The 21,754-nt window shown below is 44.4% G+C and overlaps 1 protein-coding gene across 2 annotated transcripts in view; it reads right to left on the bottom strand.

Moving 5' to 3' along the window:
* The window catches only part of SVOPL (SVOP like), a 38,211-nt gene that overhangs the window by 3,501 nt on the left and 12,956 nt on the right, over nt 1-21,754 (bottom strand). The window contains exons 7-14 of one of the 2 annotated variants that reach the window (XM_006264693.3): nt 20,879-20,942; nt 18,539-18,664; nt 15,782-15,910; nt 9,474-9,547; nt 6,602-6,804; nt 4,614-4,725; nt 3,938-4,019; nt 1,078-1,167 (exon numbers count right to left, since the gene is read on the bottom strand). In XM_006264693.3, the coding sequence (XP_006264755.2) occupies nt 1,078-1,167; nt 3,938-4,019; nt 4,614-4,725; nt 6,602-6,804; nt 9,474-9,547; nt 15,782-15,910; nt 18,539-18,664; nt 20,879-20,942 (880 nt within the window). The remainder of the gene's footprint in view (nt 1-1,077; nt 1,168-3,937; nt 4,020-4,613; nt 4,726-6,601; nt 6,805-9,473; nt 9,548-15,781; nt 15,911-18,538; nt 18,665-20,878; nt 20,943-21,754) is intronic. The other variant, XM_019489230.2, reaches the window with a different exon arrangement.

Here is a 21,754-nt window from a genome sequence, read left to right as displayed (position 1 = left end):
GACAAATTTACCCAGTAGCTGCCCAGACAGTGCATAACCTACTGCACATGCTCAGTGTGGACCTTTTACTTGTCTACACAGCTTGGGAGCAGGAGTCCAAACTGTACATAAGTGCCAAAAGTGCCAGATACCCCACTGGAAAACTGCCATTTGGGCACCTAAAGTGAAATAAATGTCTGCCTTAAATGGATAAATCTTTAGGTTGCCTATACACATGGTCTAATGCATTCAAATTAGAATGCTCTAGCATAGCTGCAGCATCATGTGTACAAAGCCACTGTGGATTTAAAAATGGCCACTGGCATGCTTTAACTAAAGGTCATCAAATGAGCTGTAGTTAAAATGTCCCATGGTCATTTTTAAATGCCCAGGGGCTTAATACACATGATGCTGCAGCATTTGAATAAGAGCAGCTCTTCAGGAACCTATCTAATTAACCCCCCACACCTCCCCCCCCAAGCACATGTATTGCCACCCTTAGGTGTGTAAATGTGATTCAGGGCATGCAAAGTAGAATGTCATTGAATGGCTTAGATCAGGGATGGGCAAAATGCGGCCTGGGTGCCGGATGCGGCCTGCCAAGCCATTCTATCCAGCCTGTCATGCAGCCCTTGATGGCTTGCCAAAACTCAGTAAGCGGCCCTCTGCCCAAAATAATTGCCCGCCCCTGGCTTAGATGCTTAAAATCTGCATAAGTGATAGGTGTTTTGGCAGGGCAATAGAATGCCGTCCTTTGTGCCTTCCACCGGTCCACATTCTGACATGTAAGTATACAGCTGACTAGGCAAAACAGGATTTGGGCTTTTTCCCCGTGTAAACATCAGACTCAAAACTAATGCTTTGGCAAAGGCTGGACAAATTTCAAAAGAGGCACTACAAAGGGTTCCTTGTGTGTATTGGAAAGCAGACTGGGCATGGAGTATACCAACTTACAAAACACAACAATGGGCCCACTAAAAAAAAAAAAAAGTAATAGCTAAACATCAGTTTCAAAGTGCCTGAGGAACTCCAATCTATGAGCTCTTCTGACTGACAATCACCATTGCACAACAAGTTGTAACAGAAAAAGCTTCTTACTTGTGCTATAAATGGTGCCACCATAGCTCCAATCCGACACAATGACCCACTTGTCCCCATCCCCAGTGCTCGCATAGTGGTGGGATAAACCTACAGCAGGAGAAAAAACATTGCATATAAGAAAATGCATGTGATTCAGCTTATTCACAAATGCTTACTACATTATAAAGGCCAGCAGTTGGAGGGAAGTCTCAAACAGTAACACAGCCCTCCCAGTTCTCATTTCTGCCTTTGAAATTCTTTCCATGAAGATTTTAGGGAGTTCTGCTGAAGTTGGAGGTGGTGAACTAATCCCTCAGCTGTAGAGGTCCAGTTTGAAGAGCATTGGCAGGGTGGCATGGGAAGAGTATGAATTGCCATTCTTTCTGCCTGGTGAACAGGGAGATACAGACTGTCCGCAGATTCCAAGCCAGCACTTTGTCCAAGCTTTAAATTCACTCAAAACATTTGTAGCAGGGAAAAGCACCTGACAAAATGCCCGGGGTTTCACTGTGTAACACTCTTTTCTTTTCTCTTCTTCTAGGCTATGATCCAATAGAGCACCTAAAACACATGATTAGTTTTATGCATACAGTTAAACAAATACCTATGTCCCATTGACTTCAATATGTTTAAAGTTAGGCAAGTATTTAAATACTTTGCTACATCAGGATTTTAGGGGAGAGGGTATTTTATTGTCCGCTATAAATTCGCTTGCAGAAGGGCCAATGGGAAATTATTTCCATCACCACTAAACTATTTTTAAAGGATTCCAGATGCCTCCCTTTCAATGAGAGGAGCAAGGTCTCCAGAAGTACAGTGCAGCTGTGGTGGTGGTTGCAGCCTAGCTTTTGACTGGTGCAAAATTCTCTCACATTAGTGGCTTCTGACACATCCATTTCCAGCAGTAGAACGTACACCAACAACATTTGGCTCCAGATCACTGAAAAGTTAATATTTCTTCAATGCTAGTGCCTTCTGATAAGCATCACTGTGTTACACTAAATAATTAATAACAGTGAGCAGGTTGAGCAGGTGCTTCTATTTGCCCTTCCTTGTAATGCTACATCAAGGGGCTTTTTGTGAAACTGAAAGGTAATTCACCGTATTTTCTTGCATATCACATGCCCACAAAGAAAAGACACACTTTATATTTGGGGAGGCAGAATGAAGGGTAAAAAAAAAGTCCAGAGTTTGGCCACATACATCAATGGCAGAATCTAAACTTCCTCTGACTTCCTCTTTTCCTGGTCAGGTAAAAGCTACAGTTTTAAGTGTTTCATGGCTAAACTATTAGCAGCTCTTGAAGACTCGACTCATGTACAAATCTAAAGATAAAAACAGTCTGGGGGCTGAGAAATTAGAGGAGAGAGTCCAGGAATCACTAAACTGCAAATTCTTCAGCACAATTGCCTAAGAAAGGACAGCTTGATTAGTGGAAAATCAAAGCTGTTAAAAAGGAGAATGGGTCATTAATGCCTTCTGAGTTAAGAGTAATTGGCAGAAATCAAGTAGATTACGAGTCATGAAGTTAATTGACTCCCTCAATAATGCCTGAATAGAAATGCCATTGCTACTATTCTGGGCAGAAAATCAGCATCCCTGCTTAAGATACACGTATTAATTTTAGAAGGCTAATTTTTTGAGTAAAGATGCATGTGGTACATGAGTATAAAACAGGTTCTTAATAGGGCTGTGCGAAATGGCACCGTTCTGTTTTGCCTTGAGTTTCGACAGTTTGAAGGAACAGTGTTTCGTATCGAATTTTATTTCAAGTTGAAACAGCTGTTCCATTCCATTCCATTGAAACAGAAAGGCTGTTTCAATGCTGTTTCGATGTTTCGCTGGGGATTGGAAGTCAGCCCAGCTGAGCTGACTTCCCATCCCCAGCACTAGATCGTGCCAGGGTGGAAGGCAGCCCAGCTGGGCTGCTTTCCCATTCCCGCTAGATTGCATCGGGGGTGGAAGGCAGCTCAGCTGGGCTGCTTTGCCATCCCTAGATCGCGCCGGGGGTGGGAGGCAGCCTGGTGTGATCTAGTGCGGGGAACAGGAAAACAGCCCAGCTGGGCTGCCTAGCCACCACCTGCCAGATCTTGCGCTGGGGATGGGAAGTCAGCCCAGCTGGATTGGCTTCCTGTCCCCAGCCTATGGTCAAAACGTTTTGACTTTCAAAACATATTCGACCAGCCTCATTTTGTTTTGAGGCTATTTTGATGGCCTTTGTTTCATTCCAATTTTGCTGTTTTGACCTCGAAATTGGTGCAAACAGTGTCAAAGTGAAACGGCTAGCAAAATTTCGCACAGCCCTAGTACTTAACCCCAATAAAAGAAACAATTTTTACACAACACAAAATAAATCTGTGAAACTCACTGGCATGAACAATCACTAAAGACAAGACATTTCCAGTACTAAAAACATTTGCAGTGAAATTCCACTGTAAAATTAAGAGAGGTAAACCTTCCTACTGTGAAGCATCAATTAACCCACTAACAAACAGACATTTCCATCCATTGGGACATTATTCAGTAAGTGGTCATTATGAGAGGGGGTGCCTCTTCCTTTGAAGAATTTGGAACAGGCTACCATGAGGGACAGGATTCTGTAGCAGATGGACTGTGCCCCTGGTCTCATATGGCAATTCCTATTTTCTTTCTCTTGCCATCTCAGCTACTCATCCAGTTTTGTATCTGATTGTATACACATTAGCAGAACAGGCAACTAAAACAGTATTCAGAGACTAGCATAAGACCAGAGACCCGCAGATATAGTAAAGTCACTGTAACTATGTGGTTAAAATGGGGACAGTCACCAAACTACTCAAATGTGCCTTCATCCATTTCATACACTTTGTTGGAGAAGAAATGCCAGAAGGGGACCCACCTCTGCTGTGTAAATGTAGATGGTATTGAAGTTTGCTGACACCAAAGCACGCAGCATGAAAAGAAAACCAATCAGACCAGCACTAGAAAGAAAGAAGGGTGGAGAATATTCACCTTGGTGAATAGTTATTGCCAAAGACACTGAGATCAGACCAGAATCTTTAAACTGAAAGGGCATTTCATAGGCACTCTCTGAAGTCCTGGTTCAGCTTTACTAGGAAGGATATGGAAATCTTCCTCCATTCAACATTCATTTAGTGAATACAATCAGACCTTGTTAATTCACATAGATCAGCACCCTCCACTCCCTTTGGACTCCCCAGCTGGGTGAATAAGAAAACACACATTACACAAGAAGAAAAAACCCCCCAAAGATAGTGGCTCTCTCAATGGATTTTGTTTACTTAGCTTGATGCATAGGCTGGCTGTAATTATTTTCAGGGTCTTACAGCATGCTAGTAAATGTCCTACAGTATATTTTATGAGACACGTAGTCTCAGTAATACAAGCTCTCATTATGGCTTTTGCTATCACATTTTTGCTGGGAAGTGAGGTGCAACTGCCAAGAGAATGATCAGAGTGGCTGATTAGCAAACAGAGAATTTAACAGGCCCTGCCATCTGACTATGGTACTGCAATCAGCCATACCATTACCAGCATACAAATTGTACAGGTACCTTGTCGTGCAGACATTGAGGAGCAGGAAAAACAGAGCAGTACATCCCATTGTTATAGACAGGCTCAGTCGTCTTCCTAGAAAATTGATGCCTACAATATTTAAGGGATTTACTGGAAAAAAGAATAAAACAAGCATGTCAGACTGGGGTTAGATTTTCTACCTGTTTTTAGACCTTATTTGTTGCTCACTATTTCCTGGCTAGGAATCATCCCCTGGTAGTAGAAACAGAAGAACCGTTGCCCAACACCAGGATCCTACTTTCCATTTCAGGACTTTTGTCTTTGAGCCTGCCTTCCTGTATTATACTTATGATGCCTGCTTTATGCACAGTCTAGACTCACATTGCTCTTGTACAAGAGCTGCCATGATGTCAAATTAGTGAATCAATCACAGGCTAATGCTACTGTGAGAGGGCAAGAAAAGATGGTGTTTTGGTTAGAGGCAGTGTGCTAGAACTCAAGGAATCTGGAGGTCCACTCCCAGAACCAGCAAAGATTGCTTATGTGACCTGGGACAAGTCATCAAGGGCTCAAGGCCCACAAAATGTTAAGAATCAACCACTTTGGCCCGTTCAAGCAAAACTTATCAGAACAAGGTATACACCAAAATCCCAAAATGTATGCAAAAGAGCCCTCCAGGCATTGGATCTTGAGTGAATAGAGGTATCTGACGTGCAGCCCCAGAACAGACACCTATGCATGTCTCATGTTTTCAGTAGCTAACTCAAGACAACTCCTTCCGACTCCCCCACCACACAGTATCTGAGCTCCCTGAACCACCAAGAGAAGTAAAAGTGATGAGGCTGGGGTCCTGTTCCCACAGAGTTTCCCTTCCCTGCACCACATAGGAGAAAGGAGCAGGGTCAAAGTACAGTGAGGGGCAGACTGATACAGATGGGGGATTAGTCTGGGACATGCATAGGAAAGGACACCAGTGGGCATGCTTCTCCTCTGCTTTCTGTGAAAACTATGTGGAGACAGCAGGCTCTGGACCCAGCATGTGCTAGAGCAGGGGCAGGCAATTATTTCAGGCTGAGGGCTGCTTACTGAGTTTTGACAAGCCATTGAAGGCCGCATGACAGGCAGCCAGGAGCAGATAAATATTGATTTTCTAAATTTTTTAGGGACCCCGTGGGCTGGATCGAATGGCCTGGCGGGCCCCTGTGCTAAAGCAACCTGACATGTGGAGGTGGGAGCTGCTACACATACTTGTCTTCCTTGTTTTTTCTCATCTGGACTTGCATTTCCAGACTGACCTCCAAGATGGGAGTACTGCATCATTACCAGCATCTAATTTCAATTTCCTGACATTCTCCAGTGTATGAGATGTACCTTCCTTTTCCACCTTCTCTGGGAAAGGAGGAGGGTAATATGTGTTTCATAATCTAGAACAGTGGTTCCCAGCCTTTTCTTACTATGACCCTAAATCAGGACACCCCAACCCAGAGCCAACCCTAGGGGGTGTGGGGACTGGGGCAAATCAGCCTGTGCAGGACCCCCTTAACTTTGCATGACCCTGCAGCCAGAATTTCTGACTGGAAGAAATGTAAAGAAACCTTCATGCCATGGGGAAGGAGGGTGGGCCAAACCACAGCTGCCCTGAGGGAGAGGCCGCAGCCACTCCGCCTGGCTCTGCGGGGCCAACGCAACCCTACTGTGGACCCCCCATGACCCTCATTTGGGTCACGCCGCAAGGTTGGGAACCACTGATCTAGGACATACACTTAGCTGGAGGTGCCTCAAGAATCTCTCCAGATCTCACCCTGAGTGGTTTTTTGGACTGAAGTCAGAATAATGACTCCTTGAAGGAACAAAGTGCTGAGTCCCACAGAAGTGACGCACAGGCCTTGCCCTAACTAGCAATGCAGGATGAATTGCATGCAAATCATACTGATGATTTATGCTTGTGCATGTCAATCTAATGACTTAAACATTTTGCACAGTGTATTAAAGCTACAGAAAGAAAAGATAATAGACTTTCTGTTACATGCAATCTCTCCAATTGTGCTGATGATCATGGTCTGGTAATCTGAAGGGGCAAATAAGCGACAGTGACACGGGCTTTGGCTTTCCTGCGAATGATCTCCAAATTCTTCTGTTACTGATGTCTGAGAGCCACAAATCAGGTCCCGCTCCAGTAACTCAGCACTGGCCAGGATGACTCCATAATAAGCAAAAGCTATTCCCAGCCTGTGGGAAAAAAAGAAAAATAAAGCCAATGCAAAGGACAGAATAACAGCAGCTTCATGAGATTCTAGATGAATAAAGCTCAGCAGGTATCAAACACCTCATGGAAATTACCATGCAAAACATTTAAGTAAGCATTAAGATTTAGCAATCTGAATCCCAGCACTGATTTGTGTAACCAGTAGTACAGTGGCTGTCACTGCAGGGTTCAAATATGGGAGGCTCGGGGGGGTGCTGACCTCTCCATAAGAAATGAGAGCCCCACCATAAGAGATAAGAGCCCCCCAAAAGCCCCTCCATAAGAGACGACAGCCCTGGCCCACCCCATGCCTTTCTAAACAGCTCAGGTGGCAGCAGCTCCTTCCAGCTTTCGGCTGCCACTGCTGCAAACCTCCCCCCCACCCCCAGGAGTCTGAGTGTAATTCAAACCCTGTGTCATTGCACGTTACACAATTGCACCTACAACATTCAGGGGCAGATCCAGGCAGCTAGTGGGGGGGGGGGCAACTGCAACCCCCCCCCAACTTTGGCAGTGTGACTCACATGGGGGACCTCTCATCAGCTTGGTCATCAGGACACCTACTGCTGGAGCCCATGTTGCCACTGTTCTGCAACCCTGGGGGGTGAATGATGTCGCGGTTCGTCTCCTCCATTTCCCCTGTCACTGAATTCAGGAGTGGGCAAGGGGCAAGTGGTGGCCCAGTTCTCTGGTTTCCAGATCTATGGCAACATGAGCTCTGGCAGCCATGCTGATGAGCCCCTGAGCACGGACAGCTTGCGGTGCAAGTGGGGGGTGGCTACAGCTCCCCTCTCCTGCACCTCCCACTGGATCTGCCCATGAGTCTTTGCATGTCATTCAGTGACGGACATTTCTTAACTGCACTGGTCTTTTTACTACTACTATTAGTAGTACTGAGGTACTGCCTCAGAGCACTCAGACCTAACCTCTTGGGTCTGGTCCCCAGCTCCCAATCTGAAGAGTTTGCACTCTATAAGTAACCGTGATCTTCATGTTTCTCAAGTTTCCTATCTGTAAAATGGGCAGAAACCTCTCTCCCAAGGATGGAATTCATCTTAGTGCAGGAAAAGCTCAGCTAAGGCTTGTGCACCACCTACACTGGTTTGAGGGCTTAGGTAGGATGGCTTCAGTGGGCCAGCTTATGCACTACTTGTTCTGGCCCTCTGTATAGGGGTGAGCTTTGCCCATTGCATATGACCTTCTTTCATGGTTGGCCCAGAGAATAATGTGATACTCAAGCGAGCACAGCAGCACTGGGCCATGTAACATCCTTTGCTGCGAGCTTCTACATATGTCTTGCAGTTTGCAAGTATTTGTTTAAAATGCAAAATCAAGAGCCCAATTCCTTGGGGCCATTAAAGATCCTGTGGCACTTCTTCTGTGACTAGGATGGTTAACCCCAATGGCCTTGCCAAACGCCAGTCTGTGAAATTGCATTCAGCTCAGCACCATTCCCTGTGCAACTGCAATTGAAGAACATTTCTCCCCACTCCTACCCCCACCTTCTTTTAAACTGTGGGATATATTGCTGTACACCAGTAAATAGAAGCTGTGTTCTATACCAGAGGTGGCTGGAAATCATCACAAGCACTCTTTTACCCACCTTATAACATTTGCAAACTGTTTGAGACCTACATTATAATATATGGATTGGGAGAGCAGCTGCCAAAAGTATACACCAGTATATGTTTTTGCTGAAATATTTTTTAAACATTCATTTCTCTGCCAGGGGGGGATAGGGGAGCTACAAACAGTGAATATTTTAAACCAAACCAAACCCTGGAGCTGTTACTGGCAATGTGTAGGAACATCAGTGCCTCATTCACCATTCTGTGTGGTGACTCTTAAAATCAAATTTTAACACTGCCAAGGGAAGCTCATGTAGCATCCTGGCTCTCTGTCAAAATCATGGCATTAATGATGGCAGCCTCATCACAACATTACCAAGTAATTCAGCTTGCTCCTAATCATAAACAGGCTAAGGAGTTATATATTTCTTTTCCCTGGCAGTTGAAGAAGCATGTTTCAGAATTTAAAACTATTCAACAAGCTGTATGCTGAATGCAGAGAGAATACTAAGAACACAGATAATGTGAAGGTTCCCTAGCACGTAGCACAATTTATATACATGGCAAGCAGGAAGGAAAAGGAAAAAAAAAACATATTTCACAAAAATTATGAAAAAAATCAAGGATTGACAAAGCAAGATTCTGGACATGGAGCTCCCCCCACACATACTGTCAGTGTGTTACAATTCTAGAGAGTGGTGCCTTAAAATATATATTTATGTGTATGAGGGCTATTTATGAGACTTCATATCAAATTCATTTTCTGTTCATTTTAATTTTCCCAAGACAATGAAGTTGGCTAATACCTACATAGCTAATATATGACTAATTACATTCTGTTTGAAACCTATTTCACTGGTTCTTTGTCCGTGCTACAGACAGCTGGTACAGCACTGTGAAAACCAAGTGTATAAAAGCAAGAGTAAAACCAATTCAGACTCCTCCTATTCCAGCTACGTTGAATATCACCTCAAGTCTCTTAGAGCCTCATCCACCTCTCACTAGAGTCAACAGGCAGCTTTTAACAAGGGCTGTGTAGATGCTGAAATGAAAGAATTAACCAGTAAGAAATAAAACATGTTTACCAGATGATCCATATTTGCAAGGTGGTTCGCAAGTATTTGGGGTGCATCAGGTCTTTGAATCTACCTCTTCTTTCCTGTAAATTATTTAAGAAGCAGCAAAAGGTTAGAAAAAGGTGTTCCACAGATGGATTGATCTTCTGATGCGACAATATAGCTGCCTATAGACATGCTGGTTCATGTTGTAATTAGAACACATAAGAGCAGACTCAATTAATCAGGTCCCACAGTCATTTTTTAACATGTGGAGGCTTAATACACATGAGGATAATGTGTTTTAATCAGATCAGCTTGCTGGTAACTGCTTTAATTAAAATGACCCTCCTCGAGCACGTGTATAGGCAGCCTATATGTCTACACCCTAAAACACTCTAGATCAGGCGTTGACAACCTACAGCTCATGGGCGAGATTCAGCCTGCAGAGCCATTTGAACCAGCCCACAGATGTGAGGCTTTATCAGCATTTGACAACTGGGGGTTTTCAGCAGCTGTTGTTTTCCTCAACTGGACAGGGAAAAGCACCAGCTGCAGGTGCTTTCTCTGTGCCATCCCGGGGAAAAGTGGCAGTGGCTGGGTCAGGATCACCTGATTAGAACTGGGTTACTCCAGCCCACAGCCCAAAAAGGTTGCCAACTGCTGTTCTAGACAATCCTAGAGGCCCTTCCCACCCTGTGGCTGCATCTACACAAGACACTGGCTGTGTAGTAGCTCATTACTATTGTACAGTAGCATCGCATGGCACAAAGCGTGATGCGACGCTACTGCGCAGTAGTAACAAACTACTGTGCAGTCAGCATCACCAAAAAGCCATTGGGGATGCTACTGCACAGTAATGCTGATTACTGTGCAGTCATTTAGTACTTGTGTGTAAAAGTACTAAATGATTGAGCAGTAACAACTACACAGTCAGCATCTTGTGTAGATGTGGCCTGTTGTTATGATTTTATCAGGTTTGCAGAAGCATAAGGTAGACACATAAACACACTCCCACACCACAAGGACCACAGAAACTGAAGAGAAGAACATGGAGAGGATCTGTATTTAAGTGTTTGTGGGGAGGGTGGGGAATAAGGCCACCATCCTGTGCAGCCCTGGTGCCTTGAACAGGTGTCCCACATGCACAGGGCTCTGCTCTCATAGAAATTACGATGTCATAGGGATCACGGAGACCTGGTGGGACTCCACCCATGACTGGACCACGGGGATAGATGGCTATACCCTGTACAGGAGGGATCGTGTAGAGAAAAGGGGCGGGGGTGTAGCTCTCTATGTTAAGGAAAGCTACGCGTCCCTGCAAGCCGATATTGGCGACCAGGGTGGACGGCTGGAGACCCTCTGGGTTAAAATCCGTGGGGAACACGGCACAGGGGACACAATGGTGGGAGTCTATTACAGACCTCCCACCCAAAGTCCTGAGCTAGACCAGGAGTTTGCCCAGGACCTGGCTGAGGTGGCTTGCTCCAGGACCATGGTTGTCATGGGTGACTTCAATTACCCAGACATCTCGTGGGAGGATCGCTCAGCAAAATCTGAGCGGTCGCAGAGCTTCCTCTCGTGCGTGGATGACCTCTACCTGACTCAAGAAGTCTATGGGCCAACGAGAGGCAAAGCGCTGCTCGACCTGGTGCTGGCTACTGGGGAGGACCTAGTCGGCGACCTAGTGATCGATGGGAAGCTGGGTGACAGCGACCACGAGCTGATCACCTTCACCATCCGCCAAAAAGCTGGCAAGTCGGTCAGCAACACGCAAGTCCATGACTTCAGGAAAGCCAACTGACAAGCTCAGGAGGCTTGTCAGTGAGGCCCTAAGGGACTGTGACCGCAGGGAGAGGGGAGTTCAAGAAGAGTGGTTGCTCCTCAAGGGAGCGATCCTCAACGCACAAACTAAGTCTATTCCATCTCGGAGGAAAGGCAGCAAGAGGGCACAGCAGCCCCCCTGGCTCTCCAGGGACCTAGCAGACCTCCTGAGGCTAAAAAGAAAGGCCTACAAAGGATGGAGGATGGGAGTCACCTCCAAGGAGGATTATTCTGCGCTGGTCCAGTCCTGTAGGGAGCAGACCAGGAAAGCCAAGGCTGCAACTGAACTCCAGCTAGCTTTGAGCATCAAGGACAATAAAAAGTCCTTTTTCAGATATGTGGGGAGCCGGAGGAAAAGCAGGGGCAACGTTGGACCCCTGCTGAACCAGATGGGGCAACTGACAACTGATGCCCAGGAAAAAACCAACCTATTAAATAGGTACTTTGCGTCGGTCTTACATCAGCCCCATGGGACGCCTGTGCCTGCTACAGGGCCGGGAAGTCCGGGTGAGGGTGATCCCCTGCCCTCCATTAATGCTGACTTTGTGAAGGAACATCTTGAGAAGCTGGATACCTTCAAGTCAGCCGGCCCTGACAATCTTCACCCCAGGGTACTCAAGGAGCTGGCGAGCATCATAGCCCAGCCTCTAGCGCGGATCTTTGAAAACTCTTGGCGCTCTGGTGTAGTGCCCGAAGACTGGAAGAAGGCCAACGTGGTGCCTATCTTCAAGAAAGGGAGGAAAGTGGATCCGGCTAACTATAGGCCCATCAGCCTGACTTCTATCCCGGGGAAGATCTTAGAAAAGTTTATTAAGGAGGCCATCCTTAATGGACTGGCCGACGCCAACATCTTAAGGGATAGCCAGCACGGGTTTGTTGCGGGTAGGTCTTGCTTGACCAATCTCATTTCCTTCTACGACCAGGTGACCTATCACCTGGACAAGGGAGATGAGATTGATGTCATATATCTTGACTTCAAAAAAGCCTTCGATCTGGTGTCCCATGATCGTCTCTTGGAGAAACTGGCCAATTGTCGCCTTGGGTCCCCCACGATCCACTGGCTGGAAAATTGGCTCCGGGGTCGGACCCAGAGGGTAGTAATTGATGGAAGTCACTCATCGTGGTGTCCTGTGACCAGTGGGGTCCCCCAGGGCTCTGTCCTTGGACCCATACTGTTCAACATCTTCATTAGCGATGTGGACACTGGAGTCAGCGGACTGGCCAAGTTCGCCGATGACACCAAACTTTGGGGCAAAGCATCCACGCCAGAAGACAGGCGGGTGATCCAGGCTGACCTGGACAGGCTCAGCAAGTGGGCGGATGAGAATCTGATGGTGTTCAACGCCGATAAATGCAAGGTTCTCCACCTTGGGAAGAAAAACCCGCAGCATCCTTATAGGCTCGGCAGTGCTATGTTGGCTAGCACTATGGAAGAAAGAGACTTGGGGGTCATCATTGACCACAAGATGAACATGAGCCTGCAATGCGATGCTGCGGCTAGTAAAGCGACCAAAACGCTGGCTTGCATCCATAGATGCTTCTCAAGCAAATCCCGGGACGTCATTCTCCCCCTGTACTCGGCCTTAGTGAGGCCGCAGCTGGAGTATTGCATCCAGTTTTGGGCTCCACAATTCAAAAAGGATGTGGAGAAGCTTGAGAGAGTCCAGAGAAGAGCCATGCGCATGATCAGGGGTCAGGGAAGCAGACCCTACGATGACAGGCTGAGAGCCCTGGGGCTCTTTAGCCTGGAAAAGCGCAGGCTCAGGGGTGATCTGATGGCCACCCACAAGTTTATCAGGGGTGATCACCAGTATCTAGGGGAACGTTTGTTCACCAGAGCGCCACAAGGGATGACGAGGACGAATGGTCACAAACTACTACAAGATCGTTTCAGGCTGGACATAAGGAAGAATTTCTTTACTGTCCGAGCCCCCAAAGTCTGGAACAGCCTGCCGCCGGAGGTTGTTCAAGCGCCTTCATTGAACACCTTCATGATGAAACTGGATGCTTATCTTGCTGGGATCCTATGACCCCAGCTGACGTCCTGCCCTTTGGGCGGGGGGCTGGACTCGATGATCTTCCGAGGTCCCTTCCAGCCCTAATGTCTATGAAATCTATGAAATCTATGAAAATACTGGATGAATCACAGGCTATTTTAGAAGATGTTAGGTGAATACTCATTTGTTTCTACTTGGTCTAATGCTGTCTTAATTGACACTTGCATTGTTCCCTTCTGCATAACAAGATATAAAATGATGTTAAAAGACACAGAGTCATAAGTCTGAAGCTGGACATTTGCTTTTGGATTATGGTACCTACCAGGTGTCAAAATCTGAGCTAACAGCTATACAAGGGAAGATTAACAATAACAGCTATGGGATTGGTTTGTCTAGGGTGAGATTCTTGCTGTCCCAAAATTGACAAGAGGCAGTTAATCCTCAAAGAATCCACAGGGAGATGAGTTCACATGGATATTTCAAGTTAATTTTCTTTCTTTGTTTAACATGGATTTGTGCATAACTTTAACAAAAGCCGTCACAAAGCCAGTAAGATTTTATTACAGAAATTCAACTAAGCTCACAAGGAAGGCTTCTCTGGTTAAATCTAATTGTTTGCCTCTACAACAGTACCACTTCACATGAAATGCCAAGGACAACAATAAGGCTAGGCACAAACATTACACAAACCAGTTTAAGTGATCAGAAACTGGTTGCAACCTGTAACAGAACAGAAGTTCAGCGCACATAAACCAGTTTCAAAATGGCCAAAACCAGTTTGAGATAAACCTAGTTGAATGTAGCAGCAGACTTAACTGATTGAGCTCAAACCAATTTATGCAACTTCTGTCCCAGATCTAAGTGCCTATAGGGCTTGATAAAGAGCAGACGTGCCTACAAGAGACCTCAATGAAGTGGGTGATGATTTTTGAGGACGGGCTTTGGCCACTTGGATTTGTGTCTTCCTCAACCAGACCACCATGGCAGCTCTGCTTCTGACAAGTAGGTCTGGATTGATTGTAATCAGTAAAGAGCAGGCTTCCATGTGCTCCACTCCCTCTAGTTGCTGGTTGTGACTTACACGTAGTTGTTGTGCTGGAACTGAACTGATTTCCCTCATTTCCAATGAGTTTATGAGTACTTTCCACTCTTGGTCTGCCTATGTTGCCCTGAACCATTTGGTCATTCATATAAGCCCCTCACAATGTGCAAAGCCATGCTAAGCTCAGTCTAACCCTGACATTGGATTGTCTTATTTGAACCTCCCAGTGCAAATCTATCAGTTCACTGACCAGAGGAATAGGTGCCGGGTATCCAACTTACAAGTGAGAGCTGAGGCTGCAAGGGGAGTAGGACATTTTTCAGCTCCCCATGTAGAACTATGTCCTCTAGAATTGCTGCTACCATGCCCTGTGGCTGCACGGGGAACCTCACTAATACCAGAGGTGATGCTGATAATCACTGATTCAGGACAACAATCTACAGTTTCCTCAGATCCAAGGTAAAGCCCAATCTTTGGAAATGTCCAGAATTATTTCCTGGAGCCGTGGTCTCTCCCTGAGATGAGATACTGATTCCCCAAGTACTTCCCCATATGCAGGGGTGTGCGCTTGCAGCAGGGAAAAAAATAGTGGCACAAACTTGTGCCACTACTTTTTGCCGCAGTACACAACCCTGCACATGCAGTTTGGTGTGGGGCAAATTGCCCTGCTTTGGGGAAACTCCTGTTTCCCCACTCCTCCCAGCTCCCATCATGCTGGAGGAGCTGGGGGACACCTAAAGGAAGGGAGACACTCTGGCCAGCAGCCAAAGCATCTCCCTGAAGGGCCAAGCCTCCATGTCTGCTGGTGCATATTCCTGGAGCATGTGCCATGCTGCTTTTTTGGCACAGTTTTTTTTATACTTGGAGCTGCTGGTATTAAATTTTGATGCCGTGCTGCAAATTGCACGTGCCCGTTTGCAGTTTAAGGTGCTGCAAACCGCAGGTGAGCACTTCTCTGGATGCACCCCCTGCGTTCTCTTAAACACTACATTCTTGCATGAAGGTATTGGTTATTTCTGTACCCTAGAAAGTCCCTTTGAGGAAAACAGCCTCTTAACAAACCACTCTTCAAGGAGAGGGTAGGTGTGAGATCCCTGCCTTCAGATCTGTCAGCCTGTAAGAAAAGTCTTGGGGATGTCAATGGGTAAACTCAAGAGTGCTCTCCTGAATGCTTTTTTTTTTTCATGGACACAATAGCAAACTGCTTCCCAACACACTGTTAATTTGAATGAAGAAGGTGGTTGTAAAAAATAAGTCCTTTCAAGTAAAGTAGCCTAGATTATCACCTCCAACAGAAACACTGTCTTCTGCCTCATACCATTCAATACTCCACTGGAATGAAACCCAACACAGCAGAAAAGCTCAGAATAAAAGCAGAAGTTTAGCAATCTAGCCCCATCCCCTAAAATCCTGATAATTCTATCTCCTTGACCCCATCCAACCAACAACATAATAGAAGATGTTTTATCTCTTACATTAACAGACTCCACTAAGATCCCTTCGGGCATTACTGAGCGGTTAATCCTGGCAATCCGCTCTAATGTTTCAATGGCCGCTTTGTTATTTCCAATGGATACGTTGAACCGGGCAGATTCTGGAATGAACTGCAAATACAGGCTGGTTAGGAAGAGGTTTTATATGTTTCATATCTTGAACCTATGGGAAGTAGAATTGAGCCCACTACGGACTGGATTTTCCTTTTTCTTTTTCTTTTCTTTCTGCTATCTACAGCACTGGTTCTCAAACTTTTTGAACTCAGGGCACCCCTCACTGGACTTGAGGCACCCCTCTATAACTTGAATTACGTGTCACTCCATTTCAAAAACTAATTTATATATTACAGTTCTTACCTCTCTGAATAGGGGCTGGGCAGTAGGGGTGGGACATCATCCAGGTACCCTGGCTTTTCGGTTTGTCTCATTATACTTCACTTATCTCCTCACACCTTGTTGCTGGGGTTTTGGTTGTAGCCATGTTGGCCTAAGGATATAGACAGGCAAGGTTCTTTGGGTAGATGTGGTATCTTTTATTAGACCAACTGAGAAGTTGGAAAAAAGTTCTTTGCAAGCTTTCAGGTGCAATCAGAGACTCTCTATGCCTGTAGAAGGATGACTGTGCTTGAAACCTTGCAAAGAACTTTTTTCCAACTACTCAGTTGGTCTAATAAAAGACATCACCTCTACCCAAACAACCTTGCCTGCCTCACACCTTGCGGCACCCTTCAAAGGCTCTAGCAGCACCCCAAATAGCCTGCCACCCTGGTTGAGGTCAATACTGAGCTACCAGGTTCAGTTTTCCACTCTACTGAGAATGTACATTTGTTAACATCAAGCTAGATGCTAAGTGGTTATAAATACATGTAGCAAAGTCAAGGGTTTTTATTTGTGATATCTTTTATTGAACCAACCATACAGTTGGCAGAGGAAGTTGACAAGTTTTTGGATATAAAGCACCCTTCTCCTACAGCAACAGTACAGTAGGATACTATAATAGGTGTAGCATCATTCAGGGAAGCAATACTGATCTACTCAAACTGAGAACTTGGACCAGTACATTAATAGGGCCATGTAAGGACTTTAGATAGGAATAATCCCTTGCACATCTGCAAAGTGTTCTCACAGAATGGAGAGAGAAAACAAGCACCATTACACAGCAATTCTAGGGCATTCAATAAACAAAAATAAAAGACATGTTTTAAAACCAGACAAAATACTTATATAATAGTATTAATGAAACATGTAACTTGATTCAAACATTTTAAGATGGGAAGTAAGACCTTTTTGTGTTATCTTTTATTGGGTCAACTGTATAGTGGGGAGAGATTTCGCACAAGCTTGTGCATATGAAGTGCTTTTCTCCAGATCTGAAAAAGAGGCAGATACAGAGGAAATGGTCTGTTTTTAACTTCGTGTAACTATGGAACACAAATCTTTGTTGTTGTTGTTAAGTTCAGCCTGTATCTGCATCTTTCTCATATTTGAAGATGGGTACTTAGTGCCCAAAAGCTTGTCCAACATCTCTTCCAAATATTCAACTAGTCCAATAAAAGATATGACAAAACACCCTTACCTTTTGTACATTTCCTGAACTATCATAGCTGTAACAATACTTCTACTTCATTACATTTTTAATATGGGACTATTAACAAAAAATTCTCAAGCTTCAAATAGATTCTGCATTAAAATCATGGAACAGGCAAAACTAGGAGGCATTGGTTTCACCACAATGGTTCAGTCACCCCTCAAATGCATCACAAAATAGGCATATTATTGGAATAAAGAGCAGAATCGGGCGGACATTCAAAAACATTTGTTTGAACTTTTTAAAGAATTTCATTCACTGTGCTTCTGCCTCTTTTATGGTATTACCACTAAAAAAAATCATGGTGTCTAGCTTGAATTACACAATTTTCAGTTAAATTCCAAAGACCCATGGTATTTACAGAAATTATCATTTATATTTGAATGCATATGTAGTCATCTCAGATGTACATGTATACTCATTTGATCAGAAACCTGAATTTTAACTTCCTTCTTATTTATTTGACTAATCAAAGAGCATTAGTAATGGTATAAATACTCCTCAAATAATGGTATAAATACAGAACTGTTCACAGACAGCCGTAGACATCAAATGTTCCCCTGATCTAGACATATCATTTTATATAGTTAAATAATGAATACCAGGCAACTTCAATCTGGCAAAAAGCTGATTTTGTTTGGTATGCTTTTTCTTGTGAATTATTCCTCGGAAGAGAGAGATGTGAACAAGGCTCACAGCAATGGATTTTTAGTTTTCCTAGGGTCTGAACTGCAGAAAGATCTTAATTCCTGTGGATCCCTGAAAGATTCCACCCACTCTATTCTCATGTATGTGTATATATGCCCTCCCTAATTCTCATTATAAATGGTAGAAGACATTATATGAATCCAAGGGACTGGCATGTTTTGATCGTGGGATGCTGCTGTGGGGCAGAATGATGCCAGACAAGCAGCCAAGCTGCAAGAAGATGATTTCTTGAGGGGGCAATACCTTCCTGGTGACAAATCTAGCATTTTACAAAGGACCTGGGTCTTTTCAAGTCTATCCCCATGCAAGGATTTTTTGGGTTCTGGTGGAGAGAGGGGCAATGGTGGGGTCAAGCTAACAGGACCTAATGTTGGCTAAGTGTACTTAGAAATTCTGGACCTATTGTGTCCTTTTGGGTGAACGGCAGAAGGGTTTTTCCTTACCTTAAACACAATGATAAGAATGACACCAGGAATAGAGGCAATTCGGATCAGCCAGCGCCAGCCTATGGTTGGGTTAACCACTGATGCCAATCCAATAATTAATAGGGAACCTGCCAACCAGAACACCTTTCAAAGAGAAAGCCATAGGTTAGGAGAAAGGAAGTAATTAGGGTGGCAGGTCTGTTTCAACCTTCTGTGCTCTCTTTCAGTCTGAGCAGCCTTCTCCCACTATAGATTCATATTCTGGGAGAGATATGGCTCAAACTCCACCAGCATGTGCACTGCCAACACAGTTGAATTTTAGGGGAGAGCTGAGACAAAGGCTCAGGATAGTTTCATTCTAATCTTCATGAATATAGATAACCAGGGGTGGTTATTATTGCAAAATAAAGTCCCTTGATGCTGCGATTCATGAGCCTTTTTACTAGCTCACTCTCAAACATTAATATAAACAAACTTTTTCTCGTACGAATGTCTATAGCAGTAGATAATTCAGTCATGAACACCTGTGCAAATAATTGGCCAGATTTCCACTGCTGTACATTGGTCTGGCTCCATCAAAATCAATGCCAATTTACATCAAGGAAGAATCTGGCTCTATATTTGGAAGCCTATTCATCCAAGATCTAAATAATGGCAAACAGCAAGCCAAGTTGTGAAGACTGTACTCTGTTATTGGGTAATCTGCAAGCAAAAGTAAAGAATAGCTCTTATTTAGAAATCTTAGGTAATCCAAAAATGACAAATGAGAAACAATGATCAATCCTGTGGGTCAAGTAGAGAATCACATGATAATCAAACACTCATTGGCACCAAACCCATGGGCAAGGCAGAGGCCAACATTTATCTCTGTAAACTATTGGTAGAAAAATCAGAGAAATGCATAAGCAGCACGAATGCTTTACAGATAATTTCCACATGGAAAGGCCTTAAACCCATTGAATAAAACATTCACAAATAATTCAAGGAGCTCTAGTCTTATTCTGCTCCTGTTAAGCAGTAACAATTATTCCAATCCTAACCTGCAAGTATTAAACTGCACACTCCTGACTCTCAGTTCTTTGAGAATTTCCCTGTTTAAGCCCCTTTTGAACATGTTTTGATGTGTACATTAAGGCTGTGCGAAGCTTTGGGTGGTGATTCGATTCAGAGGAGATTCGGCCCAATTTGGTGGCTGAATCTCCAAATCCGAATTGAATCAGGGGACCAATTAAAAGATCCGATTCGATTCAAAGCTCTCCGAATCTTTGGAAGAATCACCACTCCTGCAGTGGCCTCGGGGTTTCGGGGGCTTGTGCAAAGCTCCCCACGTGGTGCAGAGGGATCACCCCCCGCCACCAGGAGCGGTGAGTCCTAGGGATTTTTGGGTTTTTGTTTATTTCTTAAAGGGCTGGAGCTGGCCCATGCAAGGCACCTGTTTGGGGAGGGCTGGGGGAGCACAGGGGCATCAGGAGGCTTGTGCAGAGCTCCTCATGCAGCATGGGGCAGTGGGGGGCAGCAGGGATTGTCCCCTGCCCAGCAGCACCCACTGAGCCAGAGCTTTTTCTTTTTCCCAAGTGCTGGGAGCTGGGGCAGCCATTGCTGGGCTGGGAGAGGGGTGGGGGATGGACCTGGCCTGGCTGATTCGGCCGAATCAAATTGAGACAGTGATTTGAATCACCAAATTAAATCATTGTCCCCCGAACTGGCTGAATCTGAATCCGAAGCAAATACTAGCCACTTTGCACAGGCCTGGTGTACATATACAACTAGTATGAGACCACATCATTCATCACTTCTTATAATCTGAGATGTGTTTTGAATTCTGGTTTACAAATATATAAAAAGCTGGAGCATAAAATTAAATCACATTGGACCAGCCCCCAGTTTAGTGCTGATAGTTCCAAACTGGGAGTCCAGTCTCCCTAGGTGCAGCGTGACATTGAACTTATTCTTTCTGCAATTCTTAGCTGCTGTGCATATAGTTTTATCAAGGAAACTGATTCAGCTGTTGACCCTCACTCCTGACTGACAGCCTGTCAATGTCAGTCTTCCTGAAGTGGGCAACACATGTATAAACATTGTAAGCAAAAGGTTGGATGTCAGCTATCAATCAATGTCTCAGTGCAATGTATGGAGCATCCAATTGTTAGAAAAGAAATTGCTTCTCTTCTGCACGCACATATACACCCACACCCAAATAAATGTGTTTAATAATTCAGAATACACACTATGTGCAATACATATTCAGATATTCTGGAACTCATTAAAGGAGGCTGAGATTTTAGTTCCAGAATTTTTGGACACACAAAATCTCCTGGGATTCTGGTCTAGGAGATTTAGTAACATACCTAATCTTACCTGAGATAAGGGCAACATATATCCTCTGTATTTTGTAGGCAAAAATTCAGTTTTTATGATAAGCCTGAAACGTAGACACACACACACACACACAAAGAGAATGACAATTTATATACAAATAAGGTGCCAGCTCAATCAATTTTAGATTTCATTGTCAATAAACATGTAACAGTGAAGTTCCTCAATTTGCACTCAATTTACATTTCAGTGGAAATTGTGTATGTTACTAAAGCAATCGTTCATTATTTAAACCATAGTGCAAAGTTTGTTTTTTACATTTGAGTAGCCTTTCAATAGCCATTAGCCATTTATATATGTCCTTAATAAAACATACACTTACTAACTATTTGAGTTGGTCTAAGAAAGGATATCAGATTTACCAAAGAACCTTGTCGGTACACTTACTAATGCACTCATTAATATGTAATGTAAAGTATTGGTCCCATTCTTTTCTAGACTGCATAATTTTGGGGGGAATTGCTATATAAACCTCCAGTCAGATTGGCAAGGTTCAATGAAATTGTGAAGTATTACCTTCAAGACAACATGGGAATTTTCCTTTAATTCCTGCTCATTCCTCCCCCACTTAAGAGGCCTCTTGCTGACTGTCTCTCTGTTGAGTTCCCTTTCCTCCACCTTGACAGTATATAAGGATCAGCATGTGGGAAGCCAAGTGTAATGCTATGGGATATATTATAATATTTTCTCACATAATATAACATGTCCCTTCTTCTTCCTTCCTCTTCCCCCTCCCACCCCCCCCCCCCCCCAATCTTCTTTTTTGGAAGGCAGAATGTAGAAAAAAATGTTTTTTTTCAAAGTCATGGCCAACTGCGTGACAAATGGGAACATGGAGTGTCCAGGAAGTGTGGCACT

This window comes from Alligator mississippiensis, chromosome 4, assembly GCF_030867095.1.
Source record: "Alligator mississippiensis isolate rAllMis1 chromosome 4, rAllMis1, whole genome shotgun sequence".
In the NCBI taxonomy this organism is placed as follows: domain Eukaryota; kingdom Metazoa; phylum Chordata; order Crocodylia; family Alligatoridae; genus Alligator; species Alligator mississippiensis.
The sequence above is the reverse complement of the archived record's forward strand: the minus strand, read 5'-3'. Positions and strand labels throughout refer to the sequence as shown.